At 44.4% G+C, this 12,572-nt stretch overlaps 1 protein-coding gene across 1 annotated transcript in view; it reads right to left on the bottom strand.

Moving 5' to 3' along the window:
* The window catches only part of LOC140203695 (FERM domain-containing protein 7-like), a 97,787-nt gene that overhangs the window by 60,909 nt on the left and 24,306 nt on the right, over nt 1-12,572 (bottom strand). The window contains exon 2 of the mRNA XM_072269741.1: nt 9,334-9,438. Coding sequence (XP_072125842.1) covers nt 9,334-9,438 — 105 coding nt within the window. The remainder of the gene's footprint in view (nt 1-9,333; nt 9,439-12,572) is intronic.

Below are 12,572 nucleotides of genomic sequence, written 5' to 3'. Positions count from 1 at the left end.
AAACACTCAGCAGGTCAGGTGGCATTGGCTGAAGAAAGAAGCGGAGATAATGCTTCAGCTTAACATCTTTAGGACAGAACGGGAAAAGGTTAAATCCAAAGCAAGTACTGAGGCAGCGGACTGGGGTAAAGCAAGAAGGGAAAAGGGGGGCAAAAGTGAGGGCAAGCACATTCACTGTCTCAGTGCCAGCCTCCTACCCCTGCACAATCTGCGGCATTGTAAAAATACACACAGCATCTTGGGAGACAACACTTGCTCAGATCTAGAGTGATAGTCCAACCAGTCCCACACTTGTTGAGCATCCTGGTTTGGAAGGTCATGTATTGAGCTACCTATAGGAAAAGGTACACTGAATGAAAATTATTCTGCCCAAAATATAACTCAAGTGACGTTTGCCCTTGAATTTCATTTCCTCATTGTTCCGTGTACCTCGGTGAAGGTCATGCTGCACGTTTGAGAACATGGACCACACATTCACAACTTAAAGCATCTTTTGGTGCTTCAGCAGAGCTCATTTTGAAACACTTACCTCTGATTTGTTTGAAAATGGGTTTTAGGGGATCCAACCAGACCTGAAAATAGACAAGAGTTTCAGATCAGTGTCATGTGACAGGGTAGTCTTCACACATTCAGTAGATGATGAAAGGCCTGACATCAGGATTCCTGGTATGGGCTGAGATAGCTCTCTCCATGTTTGTGGATGTGAAACTTCCCAGAAGTTATGGGGTCAGGGAACGACCAGGCTGATGGCCTGTACAGCCAAGCGTTGTAAACATTAGCAGCTTTGTCCTTCTCCCAGAGTCATGCGTACACCAGGTAATGTCATACCACTTCTGACTGTAGTGAGATAAACCGGAGCAGGAAACTGATCACCCTGATGGCTGAGTCTTCACACCACACTCATTTGTTGCTTGTTTTACCTGGAACAGTAGTGGTGTTGAGTAAGCAGCTAGAAAGCTCACTGCCCCCCAAAGTTCACAGAGTGGACTACAACTAACAGGAATGCTTCCTCCAGACTTAGCTGCTGAGGCTCCTTCAATAGGCGCCGCAGTGGGGATACTGTTGGCAGCTTTGCTTAATGGAATGGCCATAGCTGGCCATTCAGTGTGGGTCGAATATCTTGGGCAGGAGGCAAAGGAATGGCCCATCCCAGAGGTGACTACTCCCAATGACACTGGAACCTCTCTGATTGACAATGCAGTCATGGGCTCAGGTTTTCCAAGGGAGTAATCAGTGATATGTGGCAGTCTCTGGGAAGATCTTCACGCTCTCATGCCTGAATTGCTCTCCCTGTAGAGGTCAAGGGTACAATGACTCTATGTTTCCCTGCCACAAGTTATTCCCAAACAGCCACAGCAGAGCTCTGCTGTTCCTCAGAATCAGAGTTGTGTCAGTAGAGGAATGAATTAACTGATTTTGATTTCATGGATTCATAAAGCCACACAGCCTGGTAACAGGATCTTCGGCTCAGCTAGTCCATGGCTAGCCTCATTTGCCCAATTGGCCCACGTCCCTGCTCTCCATGCGATTATGCAAACTGGTTTTGAATGTTGTTACAGTACCTGCCTCAGCTTGCTCCACATGTGCACGACCCTCTGTGTAAAGAAATTGACCCTTGGGTCGCTTTTACAGCTTTTACTCCTCAGCTTAAACCCATCACCTCTTGTTTACATTTGCCTTCCCTGGGAAAGAAAGTGCCTATGACCCACATGATTGTCTGCCCCACTATAAACTCTCCCCTCAGTTTCCCACATTAGAACATAGAATGGTACAGCACAGGAACAGAGCCCTCAGACTGTAATGCCTGTGTTGTATATGATACTGAATTAAACAAAATTGCTTCTGCCTGCCCTCGATATGCTGCATACTTATCTGTCTACCTAACAGCCTTTCAAACAGCATCATCAATCAGATCTGCTTCCAGCCACAAGACCATAAGACATAGGAGCAGAATTAGGCCATTCAGCCCATTGAGTCTGCTCCACCACTCCACCGTCGCTGATCCCAGATCCCACTCAATGCCATACACCTGCCCTCTCGCCATATCCCTTGATGCCCCGGCCAATCAGGAATCTATCAACTGTTGCTTTGAATATACCCACAGACTTGCCCTTCTCTGCAGTCTGTGGCAGTGCATTCCACAGATGCATTATTCTCTGGCTAAAAAAGTTCCTCCTTACCTCTTTTCTGAAAGGTTGCCCCTCAGTTTTGAGTCTGTGCCCTCTAGATCTTGGTACACCCACCATAGGAAACATCCTCTCCACATCCATCTTACCTAGACTTTTTGACATTTGATAGGTCTTAATGAGATCTCCACACATTCTTCTAAATTCCAGTGAGTACAGGCCCAAAGCTGCCAAACGCTTCTCATATGTTAACCTTTTCATTCTTGGAATTATCCTTGTGAACCTCCTCTGGGCTCTCTCCACTGACAATACATCCTTTCAGAGATAACTGGCCCAAAACCATTGACAATACTCCAAACGTGGCCTGACTAGCGTCTTAAAAGCCTCAGCATTATCTCCTTGCTTTTATATTCTATTCCCCTTGAAATAAATGTCAACATTGCACTTGCCATCTTTACTACAGACTCAACCTGCAAATTAACTTTCTGGGAGTCTTGCACGAAGATTCCTAAGTTCCTTTGTACCTCTGATGTTTGAATTTTCTCCCAATTTAGATAATAGTCCACACTATTGTTCCTTTTATCAAAATGCATTATCATACATTTCCCAACATTGTATTCCATCTGCCACTTTTTTGCCCATTCTTCCAATTTGTCCAAGTCCTACTGCAATTACATTGCTTCCTCAGCACTACCTACTTCTCTACTTAACTTCGTATCATCTGCAAACTTTGCCACAAAGCCATCAATTCCACTACCTAAATCACTGACAAACAATGTGAAAGGTAGCAGTCCCAAGACTGACCCCCAAGGAATGCCACTAGTCATGGGCAGCCAACCAGAAAAGGCCCCTTTTATTCCAACTCACTGCCTCTTGCCTGTCAGCCATTCCTCTATCCATGCCAGTATCTTTCCTGTAACACCGTTGAGGTTTATCTTGTTAAGCAGCCTCATGTGAGGCACCTTATCAAATGTCTTCTCAAAATCTAAGTAAATGACATCCACTGCCTCTCCTTTGTCCACACTGCTTGTTAATTCCTCAAAGAATTCTAACAGATTTGTCAGGCAAGATTTTCCTTGACAGAAACCATGCCGACTTTAACTTATTTTATCATTAGTCTCCAAGCACCCTGAGAGCTCATCCTTAATAATGGGCTCCAAAACTTTCTCAACTACTGAGGTTAAGCTAACTGGCCTATAATTTCTTCTCTTTTATCTTCCTCCCTTCTTAAAGAGTCGAGTGACATTTGGTCCCTTCTTGAAGAGTGGAGTCTAGTCCTCCGGGACCATGCTAGAATCAAGTGATTCTTGAAAGATCATGACCAATGCATCCAATATCTCTTCAGCAACCTCTCTCAGAACTTCGGGATATTGTCCATCTGGTCCAGGTGACTTATCCACCTTAAGACCTTTCAGTTTGCCTCGCACTTTTTCCTGTTCCCTGATACTCACGGACCTCTGGCACGTAGCTAGCATCTTCCACAGTGAAGACTGAAGGAAAGTACTTCCAGCACAACTGCTGACAACCTGCTCAAGGCACCTTCTACTCTGAGTGTAAAAAAAAACTTATTCCACACAACTTTAAACTTTCTAACTCTCATTTTAAATGCATGTCTTCAGGTGTTTGAAAATTTTGTGCTGGGAGAAAGATTCGGACTGTCTACCCTACTAATGCCTCCTATAATTTGATAAATTTTAGTGAAGAATGCATGTTAATTTGGGCATTGGAGCACTATTGGTTCCCCACACATGCAGGCAACTATTTGCTGGACTTACAGATCCATTCAGTTTTCCCTTAACAACTTGGGCTCTTTATATACGGAGAAGGTTTCCACGCCCTTGTGAATCTTGAGAAGAACTTCCTGCTGCGAATTCCATGCTTCTGGGATGGGCATATGATTCCTCCTTCACTCTGGTAGATCTCTTCAGTGGGGAAATGCATCCCAGTGGACAGGGACATGCTCGATTTTCTTACACCAATGCACTCCCCAATCTCAACCAGTAAGCACAGATAAAACTGCCACACAAGGACAAGGAAACTCGTGGGAACGGCCACTGACCTTCTCAGAAGGTCACCATCTGCAAGCGTTGAGACCTCATCACTGTGCCCTGCGCTGCACAACTTTGTAACAAAACCATAAGACATATGAGCAGAATTAGGCCATTCAGCCCATCAAATCTGCCCTGACACTCAATCATGGCTGATTTAATCTCCCTCTTAACCCCATTCTCCTGCCTTCTTGTCTTAACCTTAAATGCCCTTAGTAATCAAGAATATATCAACATCCATTTTAAATATATCCATCTGTAGACACAGATAGGTATCTCTGACAAAATACGCCCCCTTGGAGATCAAAATGGTAATGGATGCGTGGAGCCAAGAGAGAAGGGGGAGATCTTCAATTGATATTTTGCACCTGTATTTACTTGGCAAACAGACACAGAGTCTGTAGAAGTGAAGAGAAGAGAAGCCAGAGGGTGGTAGTAGATGGTTGCCTCTCTGACTGGAGACCTGTGCCTAGTTGAGTGCCACAGGGATCGGTGCTGGGTCCATTGTTGTTCGTCATCTGTATCAATGATTTGAATGATAATGTGGTTAACTGATCATCAAATTTGTGGATGTTGTCAAGATAGGAGGTGTAGTGGACTGTGTGGAAGACAATCAGAGCTTGCCTTTGGATCCGGACCAGCTGGAAAAAGGGGCTGAAAAATGGCAGATGGAATTTAATGCAGACAAGTGCGAGGTGTTGCACTTTGGTAGGACCATCCAGAGTAGGTCTTATGCAGGGCACTCAGCAGTGTGGTAGAACAAAGGGATGTGGGAATACAGATCCATAATTCATTGTAAGTGGCATCACAGGTAGATAAGTTGTAAAGAAAGCTTTTAGCACCTTAGCCTTCATAAATCAAGGTATTGAGTACAGGAGATGGGATGTTATGCTGAAGTTGTTTCAGACATTAGTGAGGCCTAGTTTGGACTATTATGTGCAGTTTTGGTCATCTCCCTACAGGAAAATATGAATAAGATTGAAAGAGTAGAGAAAAAATTTACAAGGATGTTGCTGGAACTGGAGGACCTGAGTTAGAGGAAAAGTTTGAATTGGTCAGAATCCAAATCAGGTTTAGGTTGTGAAGTTTTTTAACTTAGAGGCAGCAGTACAATGCCATACATGATCATATAGAAAAATAAAAAAATAACTAAATCAATTACAAAAAGTATGTGTGTATATACATAAAATAGTTAAATTTTTAAAAAGTGCAAAAATGGAAATAATAAAAAAGTGAGGAGGTGATCATGAGTTCAATGTCCATTTAGGAATTGGATAGCAGAGGGGAAGAAGCTGTTCCTGAATCGCTGAGTGTGTGCCTTCAGGCTTCTGTACCTCCTACCTGTTGGTAACAGTGAGAAGAGGGCATGTCCTGGGTGGTGGGGGTCCTTAATAATGGATGCTTCCTTTCTGAGGCACCACTCCTTGAAGATGTCCTGGATAATATGGAGGCTAGTATCCAAAATGTAGCTGACTAATTTTACAACTTTCTGTAGCTTCTCTCAATCCTGTGCATATCTCCCTTCCCCCCATACTAGAAAGTGAGTGCAGCCTATGAGAATTCTTTCTACGGTACATGTATAGAAGCTTTTGAGTGCTTTAGGTATCAAACCAATTCTCCTTAAACTCCTAATGAACTATAGCTGCTGTCTTGCCTTCTTAATAGCCAGCTGCATCGCTATGTTGGGACCAGGTTAGATCCTCAGAGATCTTGACACACAGGATCTCGAAATTGCTCACTCTCTCCATTTCTGATCCCTGTCATGAGGATTGGTTCATGTTCCCTCATCCTACTCCTTCAGAAGTCCACAATCAGCTCTTTGGTCTTACTGACGTTGAGTGCAAGGTTGTTGCTGTGACTCCACTCCACTAGTTGGTATATCTCCTTCCTGTATGCCCTCTTGTCTCCACCTGAGATTCTACCGACAATGGTTGTATCATCAGCAAATTTATAAATGATATTTGAACTATACCTAGCCACACAGTCATGGGAATAGAGAGAGTAGAGTAGTGGGCTAAGAACACATTGCTGAGGTGCGCTGGTGTTGATCGTCAGCGAGGAGGAGATGTTATCACCAATCCACACAGATTGTGGTCTTCCAGTTAGGAAATCAAGGATCCAATTGCAGAGAGAGGTACAGAAGCCCAGGTTCTTCAACTTCTCAATCAGGGTTGTGGGAATGATGGTATTAAATGCTGAGCTATAGTTGAAGAACAGCATTCTGATGTAGGTGTTTGTGTTGGCCAGGTGGTCTAAAGCCGTGTGAAGAGCCATTGAGATTGCGTCTGCCGTTGACCTATCGTGGTGATAGACAAATTGCAATGGGTCCAGGTCCTTGCTGAGGTAAGAGTTCAGTCTAGTCACGACCAACCTGTAGATGTGAGTGCTACTGGGTGATAGTCATTAAGGTAGCTCACATTATTCTTCTTAAGCACTGGTATAATAGTTGCCTTTTTGAAACAGGTGAGAACTTCCGACCATAGCAGTGAGAGGTTGAAAATGTCCTTGAATACACCTGCCAATTGGTCGGCACAAGTTTTCAGAGCCTTATCAGGTGCTCCATCGGGGCCTGCCTCCTTGCTAGGGTTCACCCTCCTGAAAGACAGCCTGACATCAGTCTCTGAGACAGAGATCACAGGGTTACTGGGTACAGCAGGGATCTTCACAGCAGTAGTTATATTCTCCCTTTCAAAGCGGGCACAGAAGGTGTTTGAGTTCATCTGGTAGTGAAGCATCACTGCCACTCATGCTATTAGGTTTCACTTTGTAGGAAATAACGTTCTGCCAGAGTTGACGTGCATCTGATGTCACCTCCAACCTCACTCGGTATTGTCTCTTTGCTATTGAAATAGCTCTCCGCAAGCCATACCTGGTTTTCTGGTACAGACCTGAGTTGCCAGACTTAAATGCCACAGATCTAGCCCTCGGCAGACGATGAACCTCCTGATTCATCCATGGCTTTTGCTTTGGGAATGTACGGCATGTTTTTGTAGGCACACACTCATCCACACAGGTTTTAACAAAAGTTAGTAATAACTGCAGCATACTCATCCAGGTTCAAAGATGAATCACTGACTATAGTCCAGTCCACCTATTCAAAACAGTCTTGTAAGCACTCCTGTGCTTCCCTTGTCCGTACCTTCCTGGTCCTCACTACTGGTGCTGCAGTCTTCAGCCTCTGCCTATACTCAGGGAGTAGCAGGTGATCAGACTTCCTGAAGTGAGAGTGTGGGATATCACAGTAAGCATTCTTAATAGTGGTGTAACAGTGGTACAAGTGTTTTGTTGATGATAATTGTTTAGTGATTTTTTCAAGCTGGCCTGGTTAAAATCCCCCAAAATGATTGTGAAAGGCATCAGGGGTGTGCTGTTTTGTGCATGCTGATCACATCGTTCAGATCATCTAGAACCTGCTTGGCATTGGCTGAGGTGGTTAGTACTTTATTCCTTTAAGATTGAGGGGAGATTTGATAGTGGTATACAAAATTATAGGAATATAGATAGGGTAAATGCAAGCAGGCTTTTTCCACTGAGGTTGGGTGGGACTACAACTAGAGGTCATGGGTTAAAGGTGAAAAATATAATAACTTCATCACTCAGAGGGTTGTGACAGTGTGAAATGAGCTGCCAACGCAAGTGGTACATGTGAGTTTGATGTCAATGTTTAGGAGAAGTTTGGATAGTTACATGGATAGAAGAGTAGGAGGGCTTCGGTCCTGGTGCAGGTCAATGGGACTGGGCAGTTTAAACAGTTTGGCATAGACTAGATGGGCCAAAGGTCCTGTTTCTGTGCTATACTTCTGTACGACTCTCTGACTCTCATAATGAACTCCAACACTTTCCCAGCCACTGAAGTCAGGCTAACTGGCCTATAATTTCCTGCTTCCTGCCTCCCTCCCTTCTTAACCAGTGGTCTGGCACTTGTGATTTTCCAGTTCTCCAGAACCACTCCAGAATTCAGTGATTCTTGAAAGATCATTACTAATGCCTCCAGAATCTCTTGAGCTACCTTTTTCAGATCCCTGGCATGTGGTCCATCTGGTCCAGGTGACTTATCTATCAGCCTCCCAACCACCTTTCCCTTAGTAATCGTGACTATACTCACTTTTGCCCCTGATACTCTCAAATTTCTGGCATACAGCTGGTGTTTTCCACATTGAAGATTGATACAAAATACTTACTCAGTTTGTCAGAGATTTCTTTGTCCTCTATTACTCCTTCTCCAGTGTCATTTTCCAGTGGTCAATTTTACATGCTTGCCTCTCTTCTACTCTTTTGTATTTTTTATTATATTGGTTCTTATATATTATTGGCTTCATGTTTCATCTTTACTCTTCTTCTTTAGTTGCCTTTTGTGGTTTTTAAACACTTCCCATCTCTCTAGCTTCTACTATTTTTTGTTATATTGGATGCCCACATTTGGTTTTTATGTTGTCTTTGGCTTCCTTTGTCAGCCACAGTTACCTTGTCCTTCCTTTAGAACGGTTCTTTGAGAAAAACTGATTCCCTGCTTTCTAAATTGGCCCCAGAAATTCCAGCCATTGCTTCTCTTCTGTCATCCCTGCTGGTGTCCGCTTCCAATCAACTATGGCCAGCTCCTCCCTCATGCCTCTGTAATTAACGTTACTCAGTTTTAATATCAAAACATCCAATTCTAACTTCTCTCTCTCAAACTGGTGGGTGAATTCTATCATACGATGATCACAGCCTCCTAAGGATTCCTTTTACCTTAAGCTCCCCAATCAAATCTGGTTCATTACACAACACACAATACAGAATTGCCTTTACCCCAGTGAGCTCCACCATAAGCTGCTCTAAAACACCACCCCATCAGCATTCTACAAATTCCTTCTCTCGGGATCTAGCACCCACCTAATTTTCCCAATCTACCTATATGTTGAAATCCCTATGACCATCATAACATTGCCCTTTTTACGTGCCTTTTCTATCTCCACATCCTGGCTACTGCCTAGAAATGCTTTGAGACTTTTACAGATGAAGTTAGTAACTACCATTCTAATAAACTGAAAAATTGCTTGTTTAGTACTTTTCAAAATTTTTCTTCGGGTTCGCATTCGATTTGGTCTGAGTATCAGTTCTCTAAACTTCATGTTGCTACTAAGTTTGCTACCATTTGACTGAAAAAGGTCATCACTTACCATGTTCCCATGGCGATTGCTGAACTCCACACCAAAGTAGTCCTCTTCAACCAGTCTCAGGTGTTGGCAGATGCAACCAAAGAGGATCTTCCCAGTCGCTTTTTGCTGAAGAGGATGAAGGTTAGTGAAGGTTCAGTGCTGATTCAGTGGCAATGAATTCACCAAAATAACAACATCAGATAATAGGAGCTGGAGTAAATCATACGTCCCCTCAAACCCGTTCACAGTGGATCCTGGACCTGGTTCATCTTTTAAGTCTAATCCCAAATCAGGTTTCAGTATCCAAATAACTATCGGTCTCACCTTTGGATACACTTAACAACTGAGTGTTCACGTCCCTGTGAAATAGAGGGCAGCTAGCTTTGCTGCTCCATAGCACTGCCAGCTCAGTACTCACTAGTCAGTGACCACCAGGAGAGGTAAAGGCATCAAGAAGCCAGTGCATGGTTCCCCCGTGGCCCTTCCCCTCAGCAACAACCACACACCTTTGGATGCTGCTGGAGGAGATGACCCATCAGGGCGTGGAAGCAGCAGCCAGGGTGGTGGAACTGTGGCCGGGTCTGAGGATCAAGAGGGAAGGACAAAGTCAGGCGGTGCGGTAGTGATAGGGGACTCAGGAGTAAGGGAGATAGACAGGACATTCTGAGGCCACAAGAGAGACACCAGAATGTTGGGTTGCCTCCTGGGTGTTAAGGTCCAGGATGTATCAGAGAGGCTGTAGGATATTCTCAAGGGGGAGGAGGAACAGCCAGAGGTTGTGGTGCATATTGGTACCAATGACATAGGCAGAAAAGGGAAGCGGTCTTACACAGTGAGTATATAGAGTTAGGGAAGAGGCTAAAGAAAAGAACTTCCAAGATAGTAATCTCCAGGTTGCTCCCTGTGCCATGGGCTAGTACAAGTAAGAATGGGGTGAGAATGGATGAATGAGTGGCTGAGGTGATGGTGCAGGAGACAGGGTGGTTACGAAGTCTTATGGTAATGTTGCTTTTATGAGTTGAGGCATTGAGTTCAAAAGTCAAGAGCTTATGTTACAACTTAATAAAACTCTGGATAGGCCACATCTGGAGTATTGCGTACAGCTCTGGTCACCCAACTATCCCACTATAGAAGGCTTCGGAGGGGGTACAGAAGAGCTTTACCAGGATGCTGCCTGGTATAGAGGGCATGTGGTATCATGAGAGGCAGGACAAACTTGGGTTGTTTTCTTTGGACTGGTGAAGGCTGAGGGGAGATCTGATACACATTTATAAGATTCTGAGAGCATAGGTAGAGTAGACAGGGAGTGTCTGTTTCCTGGGGCAGAAATGTCTAATATCAGGGGGCATGCATTGAAGCTGAGAAGGGGTAGGTTCAAAGTGGTTGTGAAGGCTAAGCTTTTCATTCAGAGAGTGGAGGATGCCTGGAGTGTGCTGCCTGGTATAGTGTTAGAGGCAAATACATTAGAGGCTTCTAAGAGACGTTCAGATAGACACATGAATGTGAGGAAGATGGAGGGATATGGACATGATGTAGGTAGGAGGGATTAATTTTTTTGGGGGGGTTGATTTATTTTTTATCTGGTTCAGCACAACATTGTGGGCTGAAGGGTCTGTTCTTGTGCTGTGCTCTCCAATGTTCTAACTCAGGTTCAATCTTGACCTCTGTGCAGTCTGCGTGACGTTTCCACCTTCTCCCTGTGACCATGCAGGTTTCGCCAGAAGTGCTCCAGTTTCTGAGTTGCAGATTGATGGGTTAATTGGCCATGTATGTTGGTGGGCATGAGGATGGATTAAAAAGAGGGGCAATGGAATTAATGGGATGGCTCTAGATGTGGGCATAGACACACTGGGCCAAATGTCATCCTTCTAACTCATAAAGAAAACATGAGGGTTCTGTCCCCCTGCACAAAGTGCAATGCAAGACTTTAGACAATAGACAATAGGTGCAGGAGTAGGCCATTTGGCCTTTCGAACCAGCACCGCCATTCACTGTGATCATGGCTGATCATCCACAATCAGTATCCAGTTCCTGCCTTATCCCCATAACCTTTGATTCCGCTATCTTTAAGAGCTCTATCCATCTCTTTCTTGAAAGCATCTAGAGACTTGGCCTCCACTGCCTTCTGGGGCAGAGCATTCCACATATCCACCACTCCCTGAGTGAAAAAGTTTTTTCCTCAACTCCGTTCTAAACGGCCTACCCTTTATTCCTAAACTGTGGCCTCTGGTTCTGGACTCACCCATCAGCAGGAACATGCTTCCTGCCTCCAGTGTGTCCAATCCCTTAATAATCTTATATGTTTCAATCAGATCCCCTCTCATCCTTCTAAATTCCAGTGTGTACAAGCCCAGTTGCTCCAATCTCTCAACATATGACAGTCCCGCCATTCCGGGAATTAACCTTGTGAACCTGCGCTGCACTCCCTCAATAGCAAGAATGTCCTTCCTCAAACTTGGAGACCAAAACTGCACACAATACTCCAGGTGCGGTCTCACCAGGGCCCTGTACAGCTGCAGAAGGACCTCTTTGCTCCTATACTCAGTTCCCCTTGTTATGAAGGCCAGCATGCCATTAGCTTTCTTCACTGCTTGCTGTACCTGCATGCTTGCTTTCAGCGACTGATGTACAAGAAAACCTAGATCTCGTTGTACTTCCCCTTTTCCTAACTTGACTCCATTTAGATAATAATCTGCCTTCCTGTTCTTACCACCAAAGTGGATAACCTCACATTTATCCACATTAAACTGCATCTGCCCACTCACCCAGCCTGTCCAAGTCACCCTGCATTCTCATAACATCCTCCTCACATTTCACACTGCCACCCAGCTTTGTGTCATCTGCACATTTGCTAATGTTACTTTTAATCCCTTAGTCTAAATCATTAATGTGTATTGTAAACAGCTGCGGTCCCAGCACTGAACCCTGTGGTACCCCACTGGTCACCGCCTGCCACTCTGAAAGGGACCCGTTAATCGCTACTCTTTATTTTCTGTCAGCCAGCCAATTTTTAATCCATGTCAGTACTCTGCCCCCAATACCATGTGCCCTAATTTTGCCCACTAATCTCCTACGTGGGACTTTATCAAAGGCTTTCTGAAAGTCCAGGTACACTACATTCACTGGCTCTCCCTTGTCCATTTTCATAGCTACATCCTCAAAAAATTGCAGAAGATTAGTCAAGCACGATTTCCTCTTCGTAAATCCATGCTGACTTGGACCAATCCTGTTACTGCTATCCAAATGTGTCGTAATTTCAT

Source organism: Mobula birostris, chromosome 10, assembly GCF_030028105.1.
Source record: "Mobula birostris isolate sMobBir1 chromosome 10, sMobBir1.hap1, whole genome shotgun sequence".
Classification (NCBI taxonomy): Eukaryota; Metazoa; Chordata; class Chondrichthyes; order Myliobatiformes; family Myliobatidae; genus Mobula; species Mobula birostris.
Note: the sequence above shows the minus strand (reverse complement) of the source record. Positions and strands in the feature narration are given on the sequence as shown.